The following is a 25,505-nucleotide window of genomic DNA, read 5'->3' as shown; positions in this document are numbered from 1 at the left end:
CGACAGCAGGGCCAGGGCTCAAACGTTGGAACGGGAAGTGTGAAAAGTCTTCCAGTGCAGCCAAGCTGAAGATTCAACAGCAGTCCCTAGTGGCTGGTATCAGAACAACACAGTGCTTTTTCCAGCTGGTTGGACTGAAGTGTATCTTTCTCTCTCTCTCTGTCCTTCAATCACACACACACACACACACACACACACACACACACACACACACACACACACACACACACACACACACACACACACACACACACACACACACACACACACACACACACACACACACACACACACACACACACACACACACACACACACACACACACACACACACACACACACACACTTTCACCAGAAAAATACAAAAAGAAAGCTGCATATGGTGGTATTGGGGAATAGTGTGTGTGTGTGTGTGTGTAGGGGGGTGTGTGTGTGTGTGTGTATGTGTGCCTATGATTCATTCAGACAGAGATTACTTTATCCACTCACTGCAGATATTTCACCGGGCTCTAATATCGGCCGAGGCCCTGCCATGACCACAGCCCGGGGCTATTTGTCCTGTGATCTGCCCTGTCTTTGTGAATTAAGGATGTGGGGCAGAACCGCAGCAGCAGCAGCAGACCTGGGAGAGCTGCAGACATGCATCTCATGACCATAATTACACCCATAAATTACTGCGATCAATGCTACCATTACAGCTTGTTCCACCACCATAAGGCCAGCGACTCCCCTGATATACTGTACCTTAACCAGCCATTGGGCTGACCTGTGCACTAGGTCCCAACTCACTTTAAGCGTTTATTGTTGTATAATAACCCAAACACATCCATAACTCCCAAATACCCTACTCTATCTAAAAATGCATGAGTTAGGCGTTCCTTTATTCCCAGAGAAACAATTGCAAGCCACGAATAAACAATGAATCAGCGCTTGTTTTTCAGGTAGCAGATACAAAAGTGAAAATAAGTATTGATTCTAAATATAAGCAATATCCTTTAATCCTCTACCCCACACAGAAAGAAGACTGATGGACATTGACATTCTGTAAATTCTGTTAGAACTACGGTAGCATGTGAAATCCACTGACTGCACATTACAGCGTCTAAATGGCTGGTGGAGATGGCTACCAGTGAGGCTGCAAAAGCCGAGCAGGCCTTAAAGGTGGAGCAAATGAAGATTAATCTGGAATGCCAAGATCTCGGAAGCGCAATAACAGTCCGACTGTGGTGGTGTTCACCTCGGAATGACTTCATTTTCATTATTATCTCTGCGTCCATCTCCCAGGTAGGCTTCTCTCAGGTAGAAAAACATCCGGCTAATTCCACAGCTATTTGTCGTCTGGCCTCAGCTTAGCTATGACAATTGCTGATGGAAAATGGCAAGGCTGGGGAAGGAGGGCAAAATATAGCAATGTGACCGACAGATTATGTTTTCCACAACCAATTTGTTTCAGTGCGGGGTTCAGCACCACATTCAAAGACGCACGAGTAGTGAATGGGAGGTTTTTAGGACTGCAGGCACAAAATAAATCTGACAACAATGTAAGCACTACAGTTATTATTACCCTCAGATAAACCAATTTCAGTGTGGGGATTCAGCTGGGTCTACGAAGCAGAGCGCACACACAACGGGAGCCTGCAGGTCTGGTATTATGAATTTCCTTTTACAGCCGCGCAGATTCCAGTCATGGTCTGAATAGTCTAATCCTACTCTTCTCAAACCAAATAGTGATTTGAGTCTGGGCCAAAGGACAACACACATTGTTTACCACTCAAGCTGGCCACTGGCCCAAAGAAAAGCCATGCTAAGTTTCTTAGCCTCCGGGCCAGCTCACAGCTCTGCTCATTTCATGCTTATGGTTTCTTATGCATAACATGGGCCATAAAAAAAGAGCTTTGTGGAGGTCTCAGTTGGAGGGCACCTTTCTGAGAAGAGTTTTGTAGAGGTGCTGTCATGGGTCTCACTGAGGATCCATTTACTAGACTCAAGTACAAGGAAGAACAAACAGTGAAGTGAAAACAATGAGGAAACAAAGTTTTAGAAGACTGGTCCATTTTGTTTTAATATACACGTCGCTATCAAATCTAGTGTAGTCAGTCCCATTGATTATAGCTGAAGCTAATTGTTGCAGCAAACGCAATGCGAATGGAATGCAGTTATGTGCCTTTTTAGCCTCCCTGTCAATTTTTTATGCGTTCTCAGTGTGTTTACATGTTAAGTAATTACATGGATAGAGACACTATTTGTAATTAATGACGCCTTAATGATATATCAAGAATTCATAAATTACAACTACAACTGAATAATAAGGGTCCAACCAAAAAATAATAACATTAAAACAAAACCAATTCTAATTATTAAAACATACTTAACAAACTTAAAGATCGATGACATGCTACACTGATAATTATTAACAATCATAAACAAACTATTTGATAATAACTACTCTATCTATTGTGGCCTGTTAAAACCGCCAACCTTCCTACAACATACCACTTACTGCATTTATTCTCTTCTGCTTAATTCTATTTGAGTAATGTACAGTTGCGGTGTTGTTATTTTCTAGTTAGCAGTGGGCTGCTTTACCTTTCGTCCTCTACCTCCATCTCATCCTTCTCCTCTCTGATGGTCTCCAGTTCCACGTCCTCTAGTTTTGGTTTGAGTTCCACCTCCACCAGCTCAATCTGCTGCACTTCATCCTCCTCATCCAGACCTCCATCCTCATCCTCATCCTCACTCGTGGCCTCCGTCTGGGCTGCCCGGCCCAGGGGGAAACAGCTGCAGCAGGTCCCCATGCTGGTACTCGCCTGCCCCTTGCCGCCGCCGCCCCGCGAAGCTCGCCGCTCCTCTGGCTCTGGCTGGGGCTCTGGCTCTGGCTCGGACTCTGGCTTTGGCTGCTCTTCCATTCTGCGCACGGGACATCATTACAGGGAGCTCATCTCCCCGGCGGCGGGCGATGTTAATGTGCTCCCTCGGCGGCTCGTGGGGTTAAATACGGCGCGCCCACCGTGGCCCCGCACCAGACACAGGAGCCCACTGTGTCGGCCCTTCAATCCCCCTCTTTGTCTGGGCCGGCCTTCAGTCTTCGGCCCCGTGGACGTCTACAACTCGCCGGGCCCATTTGTCTCCAGCACTAGAAACAATGTGTGCTTAAAGCCGCCTGGTCCCCATCTCTCAGAGACGAGCGGGCATTAGTTGTGACAGCTCTGCCGTTTGGTTTCACTCACTGAGATGGGTGATGATAGAGCATCTGTAAAGTTTAAGGGAGGGACTACTATATAGGTCTCACACATGGTACAAAGTCAGCCTGACAGATCCACTGTTACTGCCAGTTTCAAGAATGAAATTACATGCATTTCGTTTTGTGTCTGCGGTTGGCAAGAAAACTTTTTTTGTTTTTTTTATGGTTCTTCATTTATTCGGTGAATACTCGGTGCATTCGCACACACACACACACACACATAAACACACATACACACACACACACACAGGCTAAATATACACTAGACATACATACTGTTCCTCAACACACACAGACAATGCAGACAGACACAGACACACTCACACTCACACACACCCAGACACAAACACACACACACAAAAGGCTCTGGGGGGTCAAACACAAGAGCGGTAGCTTCCCAAGGATGCATGATTCATGCTGCAGGTAATGAATTCTCCGGCAGGCAGGCAGGCAGGCAGGCAGGCAGGCAGGGCTGGCAGACGGCTAGTGAGCCCCGTGCAGCCTAGCCTAGCGAGCTGAGCTGAGCTGAGCTGAGCTGTGCTGTCCAGGCCACTGCGGCTCCACTGCGCACTACCTCCACCGCAAGAGGAAATCATTAAGGAGTCTCGTCTCGTCACAGAGAAGGGCCAGCCTCCATGGGGCTGAAAACGCAGTATAATCACTTTAGCCCATATTCTGGTCACAGAGGAGACAGGGAGAGAGGGATAGAGAGAGAGAGAGATGGAGGGAGAGAAAGGTGGAGAGAATGAAAGACAAAGAGAGAGAAAAGGGGAAAGGGGTAGGTGGAGGGAGAGAGGGGTAAAGAGACACAGAGAATGAGGAAGGAGAGAGAGAGAGAGAGAGAGAGAGAGAGAGAGAGAGAGAGAGAGAGAGAGAGAGAGAGAGATGGAGAGACCACCGGCACACACACTACCTCATAATACCTCTCGCCCATCCCTTATGAGTGACAGTGGGATCAAACCCATTGCAGATAAATACGGGGAACGTTAACTCGCACATCACACCGATCACAGAGTGTCAGCAGGGAAAAGCGCAACGATGCCGCACCGGATAACTGCAGCACAACACATAGCAATGAAAATGAAAATGCACTGTAGATACAGAATCCATCTGCAGAGAAATTGCCAGGCGATATTTCCCCCCCGATGTCCCCACAGCCCTCTGCTAGAGGTGACGGGAGATTGGTTCTCCATGAAGCAGAGGAGGACATTTACTGATTGCAGTCCCCTGCCCCTGAAAGGGAGCAGATTAGTGAGTGTGTTTGCAGAGCCTTACAATCACACAAGAGGGGGAAACAAAAGCACAGTGGAGGTGGGGGAGGCATGTGTGTGTGTGGTGTGTGTAGTGTGTGTGTCGGGGGGTCTTAGGAGAAAGTCAGGTGAAGGTCATACTGATGGTTCTGAACACGAAAGGAGAGGGGAGGAGACTGAGGAGTGTTTACACTCTGGATAAGAGAGAGCGCACGAACGCTCACCACAAGTGTACACAAGCATACGAGCACACACACATACACACACGCATGCACGTTCACAGAGACGCAACTAAACACTCACTATCGGACATCATCAAAGCGCCTGCAGGATTCTGAAATCTACTGATTCACACTCTTGTGTCAATCATCAAGCAAACTTGACATGTCAAATGCGTGACTGGCGCCAAATGTCTGGATGATCATTTTAAGTAAAACAAAAAAACAATAATGCAACCTACACTCTTGCTTAGCAAAACACCCCAATGTACTGCACCATGCCTGCAAAGTCCCACCAACATACACTCATGTAGCCTTTATTTGACATACCTACAGCACTGTTCAGCATTCCCTTTCACAAGAGGAAGAGTGAGCCAGCTATGAGTAATGTGTCAACAGAAAAACACCAGCCTGTGTGTGTGTACTTGTGTGAGGCAGGGGATGACAGGCAGGCAGGCAGGCAGGCAGGCAGGCAGGCAGCGAGCTTTGCGTTGCGGTGCTGTGTTCTGAAAGCGCGGACCGACTCTCACATCTGCCCTTTCACAGAGTCTGTAGTGGAAACAGCCGGAGGAAAGCTGCAGACAGACAGCCTGCCTCCCTTGTGGCCCCGCGCTGCCGAGCTGCCTGCCAAGCGCTGCAGGAGGGCGAAGCAGCAGCTCCAGCTCTGCACCCGGCTCAGCATCCAGCTCCGCCTGTCGCCTCCACCTCCGTCGACAAACAGCTGCAGCCCTCCAGCGCGGGTGAGCAAGGGCACCGCACCGTACCGCACCGCACCTGACGGAGGCGGCAGCGGAGGCAGCCTGGTGATTAAGGGGGAGTGAAGGGAGTGAGGCGTAGCGGCAGAGGTGACTGATCCCGAGCGCCAAAATGGCCATTACTTTCATCTCCGCATCTCAAGGGTGGACGTTTGGGCAATAAATTCCTGCTAGTCAAGCATGAGCAATAAGATCCTCTGAGGAAAACAAAAATAGTCATGACATTCCATGCCAATTCCAATTCAGCCAGATGTCTCAACTCAAATGTGATGCAAAAACACCATGATAAAATGTCATTCCAGCAATCTAAAGTCATTTTAAATTAGTTCCAACTACACATCATTTTGATTTTGCGTTCAAAAACAGCAGATTTCCACACAGTCACAACATGAACTTTTCTAATTACCTAATGATCTCAATTAACTGTTGGCCAAGAAAAAGAAACAAAGTGTCTGCCTGTCCGTGACTTAGAACAGTTGGCTTCACTCTTTAGTCATCCACAACCAGACAAACACGATCTTAGATCTTACAATGATCTACACGGATTTTCTGGTCTGAAGTTAAATAATCATGACTCATTTCTGAGGCTGCCCCTAAACAAAGCTTTCCACCTCTCACATTCTTCACCGGGCAAGACTCAACCTTTGTGTGAGGGACAAAGGGGTGGGTGCTTGACTTTTGGAGACATGTAGCTAAAAAAAAAAGGCAAAAGGTCAAAGGTCACCTTAAAGGCTCTGCAGAGATTCTTGCCGCCACTCAGTGCTGGCCGGGCCGTGTGCTCTAGGAAGAGCGCCGTGAAAAAGACAGAGTGCTTCGTTAGCAAAACCTGGAGGATGCCTTCCACCGCCTCCACCAGGGAACTCTTCCCTCTTTAATCTCCATTTAAAGTGTTTTTGCCTCCGCAGCTCAGTAACATCTTATGTCTAATTAACTCTTTGAGCCCTGGGAATGGCAGAGGCGAACTGGGGACAAAACCAATTAGAAAAACAAGGAAACGAAGGGATGGATCAAACCGGGGCGACACAGCATTGACTGAAAAAGGGAATGTTTCCAAAAACCCTATTTACGAGTACACATGCCTTAAGGGACCACACTGGCTTTGGAGGCAGTCAATCCATATGGGATGATGGGTCTCACAGAAATCTAACACTTCCGTAGTCATTCCAGAGAGACACAAACCCGAAAGACAAAAAGGATATTGTCCGGACAGCCAGGAGACTATTGTGTCTCGATGCCTTCTGGGAGCTATAGAGTTGCACCTCTCCCTGAGCACACTGACTTGTGCTGCTAGCATTCCACCTGCTAGCCTAGTTTGTTAAAGGGGAAGAGGGCCAACAATCTGACACACTACCTGCTTCAACCTGGTTTGAGTCAACGTTTACCTTAAATTAGTTGAGTATCTGTGTGAATTAGTTAAGAATTAGTGTGAGTACTGTGTAGTTCCATACACAAACACGGTGTGAAATATAGTGTGTGATAAACAACATGACTAGAAGACAATCATTTTCAGAGGGGAAAAAAAGTGTGTAATCCAGAGAAGGAGACTGTGCACTCCACGCGAGCCTTGATTGGTGGGATGTAAATGAGGGTGGTTTTTACTACGCCCGCTCTCCCCAAACAATCCCCACATTGTGCTCCCGCCCCTTTACTCCAGCAACCTGCTGCACAAGCAACAGGCTGTTGTCACGGCAGCAACATGCGGGCTTGGACTGCGCTCAGACGGCTGAAGGGAAGGAGGGAGGGAGAGGGGGGATGAGGGGGCAGTGGGTGGGGTGAGCTAGGGGGGGTCTTTAAACATTTGTGCCCACCCTTTCTTCCCTGCCTGGGCAGATAAACAACTGTCGAGCCAAAGGTTTCCTGGTTTTTTGTTTGTTTTTCTTTTTTTCTGTCCAAGCTCACAGCTGTGTTGTCTTGATGTATTCTCCAAATATACAAATCATTTGAAATCTCCACAACATGACAGCACTCCGTATCTCTTGCGTCAGAGAAGGAGGAGAGGCAGAGATGGAGGGCTGCTGAATTCAGCCCTGTTTTTATGGAACCCCACGCGTACTCACTGAGGCGGCGAGTGACTGGGAGACGGCATCGGCCTCCTCGTCGCGGCACCAAGCGCAGCCAATCAAGAATGCCACGGCCTCCTCTGGGTCTCCTCCGAGGCCTGGAGGCTCTGTGCATACCGCAGTAAAGACAAACACTCTTGGAGAGCGTTGGCATGCTGGGGGTTTATCTCTCAATTCTTCTCCCCAAACAGGAATTCACACAGCGCACTTACACAAGGGGGCTCGGCTGCAGCTAGCCTCCTATGGCTACTCCAATGAGCCAAGTTTGCAGTGCCCCCTTTCCACAGTGAACGGCCTCCAGACATTCCAGCTGCTTCTCTGTCCCACTTTAAATATTGACTGAATAAGTACTGAGGAGGAGGCTCGGCAATTCCCTCCTCTCAAAAGATGCTCTGGCCAGACCACGCTGGACTTCCAGGACTTGCGTCAGACGCGTTGCAGCCGCAGGCCTCGTGGAGGGAGCAGCAGACTGCTGCCTTAATTAGCAGGAGCGGCCACCCTCCGCGGGGTGGCTGGGGACGTGGAGGGACGAGCGGACGCTAAGTTGAGCGAGGCGCGGCGCGGGGCTCTCTGTTCTGCCCCAGACGTGACTGAGCCGCGCTGGCCTTTGAGGCTGCAGGCCGGGCCACCCTGCTGGGAGGCGTCTGTCGCGGCGGCGGCGGCCCTTTCTCTGAAGTCCCGGCGAGCTCGCTAAGCCACTTTCATGAGCGCCACGCTTTCATGAGGTGGGAGGCCGACTCTTGGCGCGCCGTCGCTCCATGGACGTCGCTCGCCCAAGGGGTTTGAACTCTACACAATGCTGACCTTTACACACACATGCACATTCAAAGAGCCAGACGTACACACATACACACACTCAAACTTCCAGACGTACAAAAACACACACACAAACATAAACAGACACACAAACACAAACAGACACACAGACAGAGACACAGAGACACACATGCACACACACATGCACACACACATGCGCACACACACACACACACACACACACACACACACACACGCACCTCTGCTGTTCTGTCCGAACTCTGGGCAGATAACCCACGTGGGCCAAGCAGGACATCACAATATTGTCCGTTGGCTTATTCACAAGAGAGTCCTGCCAAGGTTTCGGCCAGTGCTAAATTCAACAGACATCGCGGTTCTATTCATATCTCCTAATTAGCTGAGTGCAGCGGGGGGAATGGACAGGTGGGCTTTCTCGCTCAAGTAATGCATCCGTCACCTTTTGAGGCTCAAGCGGGACATATTAAAAATCTGGCGCTGGCCAAGGCCGCACTAAATCAAATACTAATCTGATGTGGTGGGGTTCATGCACCATGCAGTATTTTCAACAGCTTCCCATTAGCCACCAGTATAATAAGCACATCAGCAAAAAAACACGCCGTCTCCCTGGAGTGGATGCTAATGCAAAGGAAATATCACTGACTTCCTGTTCAAGGACAGGCTGGACGCCCCCCCCATGCTCTCGCAAGCGTTTACAACATAACATATTCCACTTTATGCAGTTTTATGATGTCCAGCAGTAAATTGTGATTTATTTCACGGTGGGTAGGCCATGCTGAAAGAGGTGGGAAAAATTCACGCTCCTTCTGAGTTGTCCCTACCTTACAACACTCCAGGTTTGCAAGGTGTACACAACCATAAAATGTCCTTCAACTAACAAAGATGTCTACTGCACGGACGTGACACCAAGATTAATTGTGAATTTTAATTTACGGGCTCTTCAGACCAAGATGGAGTCTCAGCAATTTTCGCATGGGAATTGTAATCTAATGGCAGCCCATATATATCCCGCCTGACTGGGAGATGCAGTTGGAAACAATGAACAATGTAATTATTCATGAAGCCGGGGCATCAGCAAGAGCAAGTTTAATGGGCTGGACTATAAATATATGATCAATTATTCAGTCTCAGAGTGTGATCAACAACATATATTTGAATTATCAGGACATGCCTCGGTATCTCTTTGTGTAATTACATTTAGACGCTGTCTTTTGAGATCAGCAGTTCTCGCATGACCAAGTGCAGACACCGGTATCTGCAGTGCCAGCGCTGTGCGCTATATCAGACGATCTGACAAAGGGAACAATGTCCAGTACCAGTACCAGATCAAAACAGGAACCTTCCAGTCATTTGAGCAACAAATAAGCGATTTATTTTACTGCCCTGACATTTAGGCCCTCATGCTTCTCTGGCCAGTCCAGTTGGTTGTTTTTTCCAAGGGACACAAGAGGGAAGCAACAATGACGCCTTTCATATACGCCACAATAAAACTGTCAGCAATCACACATTTCTAAAATCATTTTCTCTGACCTTTAAAACTCCACCATTTCCAGTGCCAACTATGCCTCCATTCCTTTCATAGGCCGAATGCCATAATTTGCTGTAACCAATAAATATCTCCATCACAAAGCAAGTCCATTGAAATGCAAAACAGGAGACAGGCCACTAATGGACTCACAGTGCATAGCAGAGTAAATCGCTAGACTATACACGCAAAGACACTGTGTTCCTGAAAATGCTTTTCACACAAGCATCCTGCCCTGAAGGGGTGGATATGACCGGTTCAAGTGTATGCCATGCTATGCATCCTAGAAAAATCACACAGGAACATGAAGGTGAGTTTCTCCAACTGAACACAACCACATATAAGAATCATTACAAGCACAGCATGAGCCCCCCTTCTTAATCAGTAAAGAAATGACTATGTCTAGTGGCACCACAAAACACTCAAAACTGCCTTCTTTCAAAGGAAATGTAGCTTTCACATTCACATGCACTCAGTCTCACACACACACACACATTTCTTTAATTGGCTTAAGTACACAGGGTCCACCAAAATGACCCTTGCCGGCTAAAGAACTGTATAGCTGTAAACATGTAAACACATACCTAGAGAGAGCTAAGCCAATTTGTGAGTGTTTCTGCACATTCTTCGTCGTCTCTCCTCTTCTTTACACACCCACAAGTGCCAGGTTTTATTCATTGTTGACGTTCTTATCATCTGCCTGTGTTTCAAGTCATCCCTGGACAACAATATGCTTTGAGTACAGAAAACTTCAAAATTGCTGACTTTTGCTGATACAGACAAACTAAGCACCTATATTTGTGTGCGGCGGGTGTTATAACCCCAAGAAGCCTCTCTGTTCTGATTGTGCCACTCTTATTTGCATCACAGCTCCAGAAAAGCCTAGTGAGAAGTGATGCCTCCTCGTCTGTGAATGCAGTAAAGAGTCCAGAGCACATGCAGTGCAGAGCTGAAGAGCGGGGTTTTGCATTGTAAGCCTATCCTGGTCTTCAGTGGGTGTTTGATTTGCCTAATCTGATTGTTAGCACTGGGGTCTGCTGGTTGTACAGGCTCTCAGTGGGACCCATCTGTTCCACCATAGCCAAGGGCTCACTCCTGCAGTATAAACAAATGACTTGTGAAATGCAGCAGAAAATAGCCAGAGAAAAAAGTAGATAAATTACTGCCCAGATTCTAAACAAACAAACAAATAAGGCAACAAACAAACAAAGGGGATGGGGTGGGGTGTATGTGTGTGTGGGGGGGGGAGGGGGGGGGGGGGTAAGCTGCACAAATATAACCCACACATGGCTGAAGAAAGTCACTTTGGGAAACCCTGCACCAACCATAACTGAGTGTGTGATCATGCCATATATCTCTGTCACCATGTAGGCACACACATGGGGGCACACACACACACACACACACACACACACACACACACACACACAGAGACAGAGAGAGAGAGAGAGAGAGAGAGAGAGAGAGAATGGGCACAACATGAGGGGGGGGGGGGGTTTGGTGTGGTGGGTGAGTATGAAGGTCTTGCACATTGCAGCATGTGAGTGGAATTTTAATAGGTTGGTTAGACCAGTCCTATTGGGCAGTGCCCTTTCTTCCTCCTATTATATGGGCATAGAGATAGGTATAATAATTGGAATGTGCGTCCCCATTTTCTAGGTCGCTGTCCAGTGCTACTTTCCATTCAGTTACACTATTTCCTTTCACCTGGATATGCATTTGTCAACTATGGAAATTCATATTCCTTAAATGAACTATTCCAATGTCAGTGATATGTACCTTCACCTCACACTCTTCATATTGGCGACTGTCCTACATGACATGGCCGTCACACAACGTGATGTGTCACAAATCTCAGTCTCAGTCAGTGTATACAATAAAGGGGGACTCCAGGAAATGATGCAATACAGAATCAATAGTGATTGACAGTGGAGGAGAGAGAGACCGAGAGACAGGGAGAGAGAGAGAGAGAGAGAGAGAGAGAGAGAAAGAGCGAGAGAGACCGTGTCCCCTGTCCCCTGACACATAGCCAGTGCTATCACAGCTGTGCCAGACTATCCCCTCTACCCCTCCTTTCAGGTCTGATTCAATCAAGATATGGGGCCACTATTCAACTCATACCTCTGCTGTCCTGAGAGTATGAATACCACCATTTGGACTTTAAAGAGGAAACTGTGGCTTAAGCAGAATGCCTGAGCAAGGCTGGCCAACTGGAATTAAAGGGACCTATTCGCCTTTGTACAGTTCTTTCTTACTGTAGGCTATAATGTATGGATGGTAGGTGACCCTGGCAGAAATTAAGGTTAGGCTACCTAATTATACAACAATTGTTTATACAACAATGATGCCAAGGACATCAGAATACAGACAGACCATGACATATGCTTATTTAGTTCATGACAAGTTGAGAAACACTTGATTCATTTGCAGGTCTTGGCACAGGACTCACATGTCAAAAAGAAATCAATCTATCTGACCCGCCAAATCCATTAAGTGATTTAAAATAAATCTTCAGAATGTGCCCAATAAGAAAATAATGTTTCGACCACAACAATGTAACGTGATCGGTGTTGCACCTCACACGTCGCATTCCAGAGAGCCCTTGAATAGCCTACGAGTGCACCAGCAGCAGCAGCAGCAGCAGTCTGTGCGGAAGTAGTTTTAAACGTCAGATGAATGACACTTTCTTACTTAATGAAGTAGCTGGCCCCTTCATCGGTGAATCCTTCTTCCCATCCTCGCGGTAAATCTAGACGAAAGAGAGGTATGAGGTGGATCTTACATTGCAGGGGCAACACAAGTTTACAGTGAGCAGCAGCAGCAGCAGCAGCAGCATCCGTGCTGAGCAATGATGCATCACCATCAATTGTAGTGATTTTAAAGCACAAAACATCAGTTAAATGAGAAATGTGCTACGTGAAGGACGAACTGGATTTTGGAACACTTTAGAGAACGACTTAGTATTGTACTCACCTGATCTTATCATATGTCCTGAGTTGACAGGTTCACCAGTCCGGGGATGGAGCCAAGTAGTGCTCCGAGTTTTGTCACTGAAAGAGAAACACCTGTTACTGAACGCATAAAAAATGAAAGTGGAATGAGTAAATACGACTGTGCCGGCGAGTTAGTCGCTGTTCAGGATGAAATCCATGCTCACTTGATGAAGAACACCCTGCCATCTCTGCATACTCCATACGACCAGTGATCAGGTAAAGTGTCCCGCCCGAGCGGCGCCGCCATGATCCTGGTTTGGAGTGAAGGCTATTTCATTCTTCTCTCCGCAGAGTTCCCAGGGAATCCTACAGTCCAGTAGCCACCACTAGGGCTGCACTGCCATTAAAGGGGAAGACCAAACTTGGAGAAAGTACAGCGCGTCTTTGTCCCACTTTCTAAGCCGACAGAAAAGAGGAAAGATCGGCAGGGCGATGAGAGTAGACGCTTGACGTAAAATGTTAAGTCACTAAATGGTGCGCAATTTGGCGTACGCTATTGTTCCCTGCCCAAATGGGGTGTTACGCGAGCTACTTAGTATTATGAAGGCATTGGGAGGATTTCGGAATGCACTCCCTGGGATGTAAAAGGCTTAACATTCCGTAGGTACCAGCTTCAAACTGCAGACCTCACGACCACTCTGCAACTGCCCATACTGCGGTAATATTAGTGCAGGATGTCGATGCACCATTCATTCCGTCTTGACTTATGCTTAAATATCAAAGTCATCAGTCTGAAATTTGTGTTAGGCTAAACGTTAAAATCCGTGGCTAAGTGATTGGCATGGGTAAGTGATTTCAGCGAGAAATTGGCATGAAACTTTCCGCCAGATAGGAGCTATGCCATGAGTGACAACACGAACATGCCTTGGCTACTATCAGATTACTATCAGACTATTCGGAAGCACTTGTATTTTTTAGATGGGGTGTGTAAGGTTTTGAAGAGGATTGAAGTTTAACCCTCACCTATAGTACAGTCTCAAAATATATTTTTCATTCCATGCCGTCTTGCCAGCTGTGACAATCGTATGTGTTTGTTTTACGAATCTGTTGAAGTAGCCTAGATCCTCTCCAGCACCCCACTGCTCAAGTCTTCGAAAGCGTGGAGGGACTCTCACAGCTTTGTACTGCTGAATTATTAATTAACTCTAGGTTAAACAGTCTTACTTTCTAGGAATCCTGAGAATAAGGATGCAATGTTTTTGTACTGTATGATTTGAAGCTCTTTGCCACGTCAAAAATATAGGCCAGTTATTCATTTTCAGAGAATGTATTTGTAATGCTGCTGTGACATCATAGTAGTTCACAAAAGCAATACTCACCCATGAAATAAGCTCCCTCAAGGGCAGGGCAAGGTTGCCACAAAAGAAAAACAAAGAAGTCAACAGAGTCAGTGTGGTGGAAAGCATAATAATGACATGTCCCATTTAGTTGGTAGTTCACAGCACGTGTTGAGTTGGGGGGTATGCAACTCTCTACCACCCTCCAAGTTCTTTGTGACTAAAATATTGTGTGTGTGTGTGTGTGTGTGTGTGTGTGTGTGTGTGTGTGTGTGTGTGTGTCTGTCTGTGTCTGTGTCTGTGTCTGTGTGTGTGTTTGTCATGATTGGATGTTTTCTCTATGGGGGTTCCCTCTATCCTGAATTAAAACAAAATAAAACCTGCAGACCATCAAGGCTAGAAGTTAGAGATGGTGCAGTAATTTGATGAACCTGTAAGTAAGCACATAGCATAGGCTACAGTAAGCATCTGAACTGAAAACATAGGCTATTTGTATTCAGTCTAATGAATCTCTCTCACCTTTTGTGATGATGGATAGCAATCTTAATCTGTGAATTTGGCACACGATTTTGTGGTACTGTGATTTTGGCAGTAGGACACATTATTTACCAGCTAGCAGCCCCTCTCTGAATCACCACCAGTCTTGTAATGTGGCTCTAATTTCAATGAGATGGAAGGTAAACTCCAACTACAATGAGTATAGGCTATTACAAAGCACCTCTAACAACATCCACTTGAGACATACATTTAAGAAATGGAAATATTTCCATGTGAGGCACTTCCATCTTTGCTCACAGCTGCAACGAACAGAGCAATCCCAAACTGCCAACATCAAATACCTTGGTGCAGTATAAATATTTGATCATTGAATCACACCCCTGAGAAAAGGCTATTTTGTTTGCCTGGTCGCAGTTGATCTGAACATTATCGTAAGGCGGGGTGGGGGGGTGACTTATCTTTTAAGGAAACAAATGGTGTATTGGAAATGGTTGTGAACCATTAGTCTATTCACTGACAGAGGTCTGGGGTAACATATTGAATAATTTCTGTGAATGCTCCAAATATTGGAAAAGAGACATTATTTATTTAGTGTTTGAACCACAACAACTAATGCAGACTTGTTTCAGTGTCCAGAACAAACTAGCCTTTACACTGCAAGAAAACAGACAAAACCAGCACACACCTGCCCTGGCCCTGTGTTCTCTAGGCAGTCATCCATCTTGCCCGCATTGCATTCTCAACAGGGGAACAGTCCCAGGAACCAACTCTTAAGACTGGGCCAGGCAGGGAAGATGATGCCAAGTGACTTTGCAAAGTTCTTCAACTCAGAGTTTTGGAAAGGTAGGGATGAGAATACAATCACACACTTGGCTGTAAAACATTATAAAGCCGTCTGTTGTCTTGTGTTCCCCTATCATACATACAGTACTTGTGCATATAGGCTGTGCTGTAACATTATCATCGTTTTCCATAACATACATTGGGCACTCAGTGACTATAGTGCACACACTTCACTCACTTGGGACAGTGATGCGCAGTCCTCTGCCGCTCTGCAGTGTAAGTACTGTTGATTGCTGCCTCCCCACTGCCAGGAGCCCACAATGCAGCAAGGCAAGGTGACTCAATGTTAACTTTCTCTCCTAGGAGAACAGCAGCTACAGTTGAATCACTGCTTGCTGACTGGGCTATGCAGTACACTCCACTCACACAAAGGGGATTTTTCAATCGCTGTCTTGCACCAGTTCTTATCTCAAGGCCCAAGAAATCACAAGCGTTAGGCTGTACTGAGGAATTGCTTCCCATTCTTAGTCACGGCCAAGCTGCAGTAATGCAATGCAGATGCTTATGAATTAACACACTTTACAATTTCCTCCTATCATCTCATGCAGACTGCCAATTAATAATGCATGCTTCTATTCCAGAGAAGTGCCTCCCTCAACAATTAAATCAGCAGGCAGGCTAGGAGGCCTCTGCCACCCAAATGAATGACTGCAGTGAGGGATTGTTTCACTTTATTAGGCCTGTTAAGTGTAAAGTGGAAGAAGGCCAGCTGTAGCGATTATGCCACTGACAAGACCATGTAGGTCCTTTCATTATTGATTGACGACAAGAATATGAAAATGTGTATTATTTATAAGATATACTGGCATTGCAAACCCTTAAAAAAAAGTATGTCCATCCTGGTGGTCCACAATTACAACATCTAATGATGTACAAATAAGTTATACTAAATCATCTAATGATATGTGAGTGTACAGTACTTCACATTTCCACATCAAATGTCAAGTAAAGGCAGACAACCCAGTAGGCCTGACCTATGACACTATCAAGACTATTCAGGTGCTGACCTCTTGTGGTGAAATTCGTATATCACAGTTTGGCTCCAGTATGCGCATTGTGTAACCTCAGTAGTCTGGTTTTCACCATACTAAGCTCAATCTTTTAAGATTGAACATTAGTCTGGGGAGGCTGCACTTTGTTTCTACTGCACTTCGCGTCGCTTAAGTTTAGTTATCGTCTCGTCCCCGGCAAATAGCGTGCCAGGACTAGAGTATGGCCGTCTCTGATTGGAGCCAAAGGTTCTGGCAGTAAACAACGGAGATTGATCTGCTGGTTTCCAGCCTGAGCTGCCGGGCGAAATTCAAATTCCCCGGAAGTTCAGGCAGAGTTCACCCAGCCTATAACCTCAGCACATTAAATGATTTTATTTTTATGCTTTTATTCATTGAAATGAAATAGAAAGAACTTTAGACTTTACTTTCAGTGAGTGATTAAAGTAAGTATCTTTTTTTCAGCCTGTCATTAGTTTTTAATCCAGTCCAACATCATCATTACAAAACACCACAAAATCCTCTATTAGATTTTTGTTGTTGTTGTTGTTGTTGTTGTTTGGAAACGGGCATGGTAGATTTGTAAATGTTCTGAAGACCATATGTAATAGCAAAAGTGAGGATGACAAAGTAAAATCAGATATGGTGAATAATGGTGTTTCTTAAAGTGATGAAAATATGAGGGAGTGCAGTGAGAGTGAAAGTATGTGACCGCCCAGTGCAATGTGTCTGATGTTGCGTTGGATCAGAGTTAGGGGAGGTGGGAGAGTGAAACAGAACAGACACCAGACCAGAGCTGCACAATTTGGAGAAATATCTTAATTTTCTTAAAGTTATTGGGGCAATTGCTCTGTCGCTAGTTTGGAGTTTAACACGGTTTTAAACTCGGTGGTGACGCAAGAAGTCACGTGACGACTTAAGCTCCATTGCTGTGTCATATGCACCTGTGGTTTAACCTGCTGCTGCGTTTTACCTTGATCTCAATTGCTGTGTCTTCAAGGAAATTCAAATCACCCACTAGAGGGCGCATTTAATGCGTGTTAGTCTAATCTCGGAAAGGACATGGTTTAGCGGTAGACTAAACCATAGTTTGCAGGATAGCAAGATAGGTGACAGCTTACGCTTCATAAACCGACACATACACACACTGTTGGCTAGTTTGGACTTATTACACAGTAGGCTACAATAAAGGCTACAAGATAGCAGTTGCTTAAGTTGGCAAATGCCTAATTACAAATGTACAAAGAACGAGTAGGCCTATTCGTAAAATAGCCTAACGCACGGTAGATCGTACCATCAACACTCGATTATGGTCTTTATTTAGGCTACTTAGGCTGCGCAAAGCATTTATTTGAGGCAGACTTCCAGGCAAGAACTTTTGTTACGTGTGTTTTATTGTGAGACCAGAGAGACATGCGTTTTGTTAGCGGCACCGGTAGGCTATTAAAAGCAGTAGTTTTCAGTTTAGTTTGGGGTTTAATTTACTTTTGGACTGTTTGGTGATGTTGCTAAATGTAAAGACTGATGGGCACTGAAATATTTCCACCCGCTGTTTGCGGGAGGCGCTTTCATTCATTCAATGACTTATAGAATATGTAGGGATAATCAACGACGTGCCGTGCGTTTATAGGAAAATAATGCACGTTCGAAGTGGTAAAATAAGGACCCGACGCCGCAGGCGGAGGGGACTTTACACTTCGATAAGTGCATCATTTTCCTATAAACGCACGGCACGTCGTTGATTATCCCTACATATTCTATAAGTGTAAGCGTCGTTGATTATCCCTTACATAGAATAGAATAGAATAGAATAGAGTAGAATAGAATAGAATAGAATAGAATAGAATAGGTACTTTTTTCATCCCGTGAGAGAACCAACCAACCAGCGGCGCTCGGGGAGCAGTAGGGGAGCGCCGGGTCAATTGAGACACTTTTCAGTTAAACGATCTTTTCAAAGATTACGTTATGTACACAAACATTTTTATCATGTGATCAACAACTCACATGTGTTGTGTCTTAGTTACAAGTGTAATTTAACACATATGTTGGATGATCGCGCTGTCTTCAAACTTTGAACGTAAGTTGACATTTGTCTCAAATGCCCTACCTATGCGTGTCGTTTGAGACACATAGGAGGGGCAATTAATACAGCATGTTTTAAACAGAACTATACTGACCTTACTCACGTTTTTATGAAGCATATCGGACAACATACTAGTGTACTCGTCATCCCGAAAATGTCACATTATTTCTCGCAATATAACTAGGTCAAACAAATATTTTTGTCCCGTGCGTAACTTCTGATCAAAAAAAAAATCTACCGCATGTAATATTTGTTTACCTCACTTCGCTGAATATCTGTGGATTCATGTCATACACATGTTTTGTTCATTCAAAATATATGTTGTTCATTCAAACAAGTTGTTGTTAACTCAAATCAGTTGTTGTTCCTCGCAAAACAGTTATTAATTCGGTGATTTATACAGATATTGGTCGTGTAATGTGGCCACATCCGGGTTATAGCGTTAGGGATTTAAACAGCTGTACCAATTGAACCTCCAGCGACTACTGACACTTAAACCTGTTTTGCTTCTAAACTTCAAAACTATGACATTGCATACTTTAGGGTCTGTTTAAGTACGAATTCATCTGTTGTTTGATCATATTATTATTGCATGGCACCCAAAATAGAACTTTTGATCACAAAAAAACTACCGCATGTAAGATTTTACTTACCGTAGACGAAAACCGGTTCCCGCTAATAACTTTTGAATGGCGTGACGTAATTTCACGAGATTTGCCAGGATTGGTAGGTGTTATGTGCTAGACGTAGTGTCAAAATCTGACGGCTCAAGCTTGGATGGTTTTCGAGGAAATCGCTGTGTATCAATTGCCCCATGTCCCAATCGACCCGGCGCTCCCCTATATGATTTGAAAACGTCTGCCCCTATCCGACACGTTAACATGCATTTCACAGGCATTAAAGACAGTTGTGACATTATGTAGCCTACACCGCACAGATGCATTTTGCCTGGCCATGGTGTAGGCCTGTTTAGGCTGACAAAATACGTAGCCTAGTCCCACATGGATTCGTAAAGGCTGGAATGCGCACGGAGCCATGGAATGTGGGTTTAGTGCCCAGCATAATTTGTCCATAGTTGGGCTGAAGTGTGGCGATTAAAAGGCTTATTTTTGCTCCTCCGTGTAATGTTCTATTTAATTCGTGACAATTGATTGATTGACTGATTTAATGTCATAAATAGCATAGCCTACTGGATAAGATTTCACATTCAGATTTCCACAAAAGTAGCCTAGACTATTTCATGATATATTTCAACATTATTTGCGTTTTATTAAAATGTACTTTACATTTCCAAAGTGTTTTGCCACTTAGAGCGCATTTAGCCACAAGAGTCATAAAAAGTATCCCGTCAAAATCCTGAAATGCGTTAAGACTGTTGAATTACGACTGCATCTGCTGGGGTAAAACTCAAAACAGCGTACTTCCGGCTTCCAGGCAGTTTAACCCCAGTAACTAGGAATCAGCTGATCCTGTCTCATTTCTGACACAGCAATCACGTTAAACTTCGTGCGCAGCTGCGTGTTAAACTCCAAAACCTCCGTTTTAAGGAGCACGGTTTTAAATCGTAGCACAGCTAACACAATGCTAACTGACAGAGCAATTGGCCCATGACTGAAGTCAAGCTTCATTTCAACATTCCAAATGATGCTTTAAATTGGGCCATTCCTGATTGGTGAGCATGCCTCTAATGCATGAGAAGCACAGCACTACTGTTAGGTGAGTTTCATAATCTACATGAATATAAATATCATGTGATGTGACAAGAGTTGACAAGAGGATTAAATGCCGCATTTGCAATTAGATAACCACACAACAATGCTGGTGGATTTGTTGTTGTTACAGAAGGATTTAGCTCAATCCAGTGGAGAAGAAACATTCAGTTGTGTTCAGGAGTTATTGCTGAAGGGAAGGAACTATTTTTGAAATGTGTGGTTTCAAGTCTTATGGACCTGTAGCGTCTTCCAGAGGGGAACAGTTACAACTGGTGGTTTGGATGAGAGGGATCTTTGATTATTCTGGAAGCACAGTCTAAGGTGTGCTCAGAGTACAGTGTGTGGACTGGAGGGAAGTCACAACCAATTATGTCAGACTTTGTTGAGTCTATTTTCTTTTTGGTGCAACTGTCTTAACTCCCATACCTGACAGTGATGGATGAAGCAATGATGCTCTCTATGATGGCTTTGTAGAAATTCACCAATCAAATTCAATTACAGTAATTGTGCAGCCCTGGGGCAAACATGATGCTTTAGCACCTTAGCCGACAGTAACCAAGGACCAGAATTATTGGGACTAGACAGTGTTTGTCTGGGCTTTCTAAACATGTCTGCAGTATGTGGCTGCTAATGGCACAGTATGGCACACAGTATATGGCATAGTGCACCTGATAATGCCCAATCAAACGCCTTGATTATTTACTTCGGCAAGTGATACCCATGTAATGAATCAGTCCTGAATATTTAAGTGCAGTGAATTATTACATTGTTACTGATAGAATGTGGAAATTATGTTAACTTAATTGTTCTGTCTCAAATTAGGATGGATGTCTTACTATGAAATTGAATTTGATTTTTTCCCCCTTGGACAGTGTATCAGAGTAAAGTCTACTCACAGGGAATGCCACATCAGTAGATGTTGGACTGAATTACTAACAATATCTAAACTGATTTTAGCTACTGACGCAATGTTTATATACTTATATCGCTTTGGACAAAAGTATGTATCAAATACCAATAACAGCTCACAAATAACAAAAACCTTATGACCCATCTTGGACTAAATATACTCGTAAAGCCCAAAGGAAATTTACATCAGCATTCAAACCCATTTCGATGAACCTGAAAGTCAAATCCATCCTTCATGTGTACTTGAGGCTGAGCCTTGCTTGAGGTTGGCATTGTACCAAAAATACTTCACATTCCACAAGACAACCTTGTAGCCTGGCTTGATGTCACAGTGCATCATTCTGTACTATGCTAGTAATTTTCTACCACCAGTTACACAGCGCATCAGTCACATTCACCGTCAGTCACCTTCAATTTCCCCTTGGGGATCAATATCTATCCGTCCGCCTCTATATAGTACATAAGCTACATTTAGTAATTAATAACAGCTGGGCATACACTATTCTATTAGACTGGGTAAACAGCCCGGTCCTGCTGGCGATTGGATTTCGTTCTGCAGTTCAGGCTGGAAAACTGCTCATTTATCTCTTTGGTTTGAAGACTAAGTGTAGTCATTTGAACTATGATCATTGATCTCTGAACACCTCTTGTGCAGTAGAAATACGTGCAGACTCCCCGACTAATGTTCAATCTCAAAAGATTGAGCTTGGCGTGGTTATATAGCCAGGCTACTGTTTTATGTAGAAATGCATTAAATACTGCCTTCATTTGTGTTCCCTTAAGTAACAAACTATTATTAACTCAGAGCTGCTACAATCTGATAGTCACAACAGTTCAGTATTCTATATTACCTGGCTGATCTTTAAAGAATGCTTTATCCAAGTGCTTCTATATGCAACGCATGTCCCGACAAACTAATCATGTCAGCAAAAACACACTCAAAGCACTTGAAATTGAAATCTTTATTTTTTTCGCAAAAAAAATTTGATGCATTTATGCCACCAGAGCAGATGCTGTTGAGGACTCGCTGCAAGCAGAAAGAGAGAATATCACATTAGGAAGATTGAAAACACACAAGACAACATAGTTGCAGTCACCTGAGTCAGCAGAAAAATCTTCACATTCAGAATATTCAGCAATGAAGTTGCTGAAGAGAACATTTTGGATACGTAATAGGTCAATTGCATAGGATTGTATGAAGGGGACTGGCAGTTCTGGCACAAGACAGCCACACTGCTAATTTACCTCCAATGTTTTTATAGCACATAAGAAATATCTCAGTTCTTATAGTAAAAAAGAATGGGACAATGAAATGTGCATTTGTGTGTAACTGAAGGCCTCAGGTCATTCCACCCAAGCATTCATTTAAACTAGATTTTGTGATCACACAACAAAAAAAATAACTGGATACATACTACTTCCAGTTGGGAGCGAGCACTCTCTTGGTCTTGTAGTAACGGGCCAGCCTGTGGATCCTGCTCTCAACGAGAATCAGGCGAAACTTGGCATCCTTGTCCTGTGCAGGGCAGAGAGGGGAGAAAATAAATAAAACTAACCACAGACAGTCGTTACAACAACATTGAACAATTAGGCTACTAAAAGATGTGCACTGCATGGTTTGCCCTCCCAGTAATAGCCCATGGGCTCTGGAAAAGGTGTAGGAATATGCAGGACGATGTCCACACCAGCCTGAAGGCCGAGGAGCACCTCACTATACAACGTCGTGGAACGGGACTATACATCATGGCACTAAGTGCTAAGCTCCCATACGCCACACGGACAGAGCCTTATGAGAGCAACCTCACAGGATGACCACGTTGAGCACTTAGATTTCACATACATTTAAAAAACATAAGACATTAGGTAAACAAAAGATAAGTATTCCTATATAGCCGACAAAAGTACCTTTCTGTTCCTCTCCAAGTGCTTCCTCACAGCGACAGCCTTCTTGATCAGGTGGTAGAGATCCTCGGGCAGGTCAGGGGCCAGACCCTTGGACTTCAGGATCCTGAGGATCTTGTTGCCAGTGACAAAGCGCACCTGAGCCACACCATGAGAATCCCTCAGGATCACACCTGCATGGACAGCCATGGACACATCAGGACCAACACCAAAGACTAGGTTGCCCAGCACATACATACATACACCTCAACAAAAGCTTCACAATATGTCTAGGCATTATCATCATATATTACCACCCCCACATCTGACCTTAATTTCATAACTTCAGTTAATGGTCTAGAATGGGGCCTAGGCTTCACGGCTTGTGTCCGCTTAAATTGCAGTGAGGACTGGGGCAGCAACAATAGGGCTCGGGATCATGACGTGGAAACTTTGCAGGCACAGCCACATTGGCAGCCTCACTTCTTAGTTTACTATGGATTTACTCCCACCTATTAGTGTGTTCCTGTTACTTCGTTTTTGCCTTCTTGGTCGTATGTTGCTGTGTAGTGGGGTGTAACAGCGCAACCCACGATCGCAAGAGGAAAAGAATCGCTAAAACTATATTTCTGCTTCTCGTCTTCATCTGAATGAATGGATATTGCATTCTGTGCACTACCAACATGGCGGCAATATTCCTAAAATGCAAGGCGTGTGCCCGAGCCCTATTGATCTATTAGTAGTCAACTATTAAATTGCTTGACAACCATTCTGCTACATTGCCAACTATAAGGATAAGTCGTTAATGTTACCATGCAACATTTTAAAGCAACTGTTACTGAACTGTTAGAACGGAGTATTTTAATTTTCTAACAATACTCAGATTTAAAACCAACAGACCAGTAATCTGACATTTGTGGTCATAGTCTACTGTGTACAGCATAAACAAGAAGTTGGTCTGACTAAAAGGTGCGTGGAGCCCATTGCATTATCTATCTTTTGGAGGAAAATACCTCCGTTCTGATCAAAGCATCGTAAGCTTGAACATGCAGCTATAATAATTACTAATCTGTTACAGCTAATTAAATACATTTGCTGTGTGGACCAACAAAGCACTTTGAGGACACATTGAACACAAAAACACTAACCAATTAACAGTCTGAAATGATTTGAGCTGTAGTGAGGACACTTACCAATCTGAGAGGGTGTCAGACCCTTTTTGGCCAGTTTAAAGATCTGCTCCTTCACATCATCGGAGGTCAGTTTAAGCCACTGAGGATACATACACAGTAATGAATACAAACAATACTACAGCTAAATACACGACGAACAAACAAAAGAGAAACAGATGCAAATGAAAGGATATGATCCTCTGTACTTACAGTAGGCACACTGCGTCTGTAAGGAAGCGCTGACTGGGACAAGCCCTTTCTGTAACATGGGATATAAAAGATGAGTACACAACATCCAAATAAAGTGACCAATCAGTAAATAAGTACACCTCCAGAAGAGATCTAGAAGGCATAGGATGGTTTAAAAAATGTGCAGGATGACGTGCGCACCACCCAGACGGAGAAAGTTTCACGAAACGTCGCAGAAAACATCACAGATCCTATTTAAATCATACGGAGAGCCATACGAAAGCAACATCATAAGATGATTACCCTGAGCGAACCGTATTGGAACGGTTAGACCAATAAGTTAATAGTAACTAATTTAAGTAGCAGTTTCAGGGCTCAAGACGAACCAATGTGTCAACTAAAATGTAAACGCGGATAGCAAGCTAACGCTAAGTTAGTACCAAATATTACCAGTAGCTAGCCACATTTGGCTGACTTGATACTGAACATTGAACCTTCATAGTAAACCTATGTCAAGTCATCTACATCTCTCATTTCAAGACATGTATCGGACAACGATATCGAAGGGCTTCGACATGGCATTCGCCGGATTAAATGCGGAGACCAATGTTCTCCATCTAGCCCAACTCGTTCACATGGCATGAGCAGCATGGGCGGCCATCGTGCTAGCTTATGCCGAAGCTTGGGCACGGGTTAAATGAGGCCATTGGGCAAATAATACATAAATTATACTCGTCAAATATCACCTAAAGACTAAATGGGTGTTCTGGGGTTCGTTAGTAATTACAGATTTCAGTTTCTTAAATAAAAATAGTTACATACCCGGGAGCGTGCATACGACCCATGATGGCGTACGGCGGAGCAGAGGGAAAGAAAGATCAAGTCGAGGCAAGGCGGAAGTAACACTTTCGACAGGAAATGACGTCGCATATTTACCCCCTTCTTTTCTGTATCATTGAACTTTTTAAAAAAAATGTTTTTACTAAATTTTAAACGTAAGATTAGACTAATGTGTAACTAAAGATCACTGATACTAGAGAGATCTTTAGAATTAACAGTTTCCAAATTAGATTAGTCCTCTGGTTCCAAACTTATGAATTTAGGTTCATTGTGGC

The 25,505-nt window shown here is 44.5% G+C and overlaps 2 protein-coding genes and 2 non-coding genes across 4 annotated transcripts in view; all 4 read right to left on the bottom strand.

Annotated features, from left to right (window-relative positions):
- plekha7b (pleckstrin homology domain containing, family A member 7b) overlaps positions 1-13,909 on the bottom strand; it is a 99,761-nt gene extending 85,852 nt beyond the window's left edge. The window contains exons 1-4 of the mRNA XM_062548841.1: positions 13,801-13,909; positions 13,002-13,233; positions 12,818-12,894; positions 12,536-12,593 (exon numbers count right to left, since the gene is read on the bottom strand). Coding sequence (XP_062404825.1) covers positions 12,536-12,593; positions 12,818-12,894; positions 13,002-13,084 — 218 coding nt within the window. The 5' untranslated portion in view covers positions 13,085-13,233; positions 13,801-13,909. The remainder of the gene's footprint in view (positions 1-12,535; positions 12,594-12,817; positions 12,895-13,001; positions 13,234-13,800) is intronic.
- Positions 13,910-22,095: 8,186 nt separating this feature from the next.
- On the bottom strand, positions 22,096-25,296 carry rps13 (ribosomal protein S13). The gene is made up of 6 exons (XM_062549623.1): positions 25,213-25,296; positions 24,412-24,460; positions 24,223-24,301; positions 23,054-23,223; positions 22,564-22,664; positions 22,096-22,175 (listed from the first exon to the last, which is right to left on the bottom strand). Exons 1-6 carry the CDS (start codon positions 25,233-25,235, stop codon positions 22,142-22,144), a joined length of 456 nt encoding a protein of 151 aa, XP_062405607.1. The 5' UTR covers positions 25,236-25,296; the 3' UTR covers positions 22,096-22,141.
- On the bottom strand, positions 22,338-22,468 carry LOC134096412 (small nucleolar RNA SNORA19). The gene has a single exon (XR_009940866.1). It is a non-coding gene; the product is annotated as a small nucleolar RNA SNORA19 (small nucleolar RNA).
- Positions 22,749-22,969, bottom strand: LOC134096388 (small nucleolar RNA SNORA73 family). The gene has a single exon (XR_009940843.1). It is a non-coding gene; the product is annotated as a small nucleolar RNA SNORA73 family (small nucleolar RNA).
- Positions 25,297-25,505: the final 209 nt, after the last annotated feature.

Source organism: Sardina pilchardus, chromosome 11, assembly GCF_963854185.1.
Source record: "Sardina pilchardus chromosome 11, fSarPil1.1, whole genome shotgun sequence".
Taxonomy (NCBI): Eukaryota; Metazoa; Chordata; class Actinopteri; order Clupeiformes; family Clupeidae; genus Sardina; species Sardina pilchardus.
The sequence above is the reverse complement of the archived record's forward strand: the minus strand, read 5'-3'. Positions and strand labels throughout refer to the sequence as shown.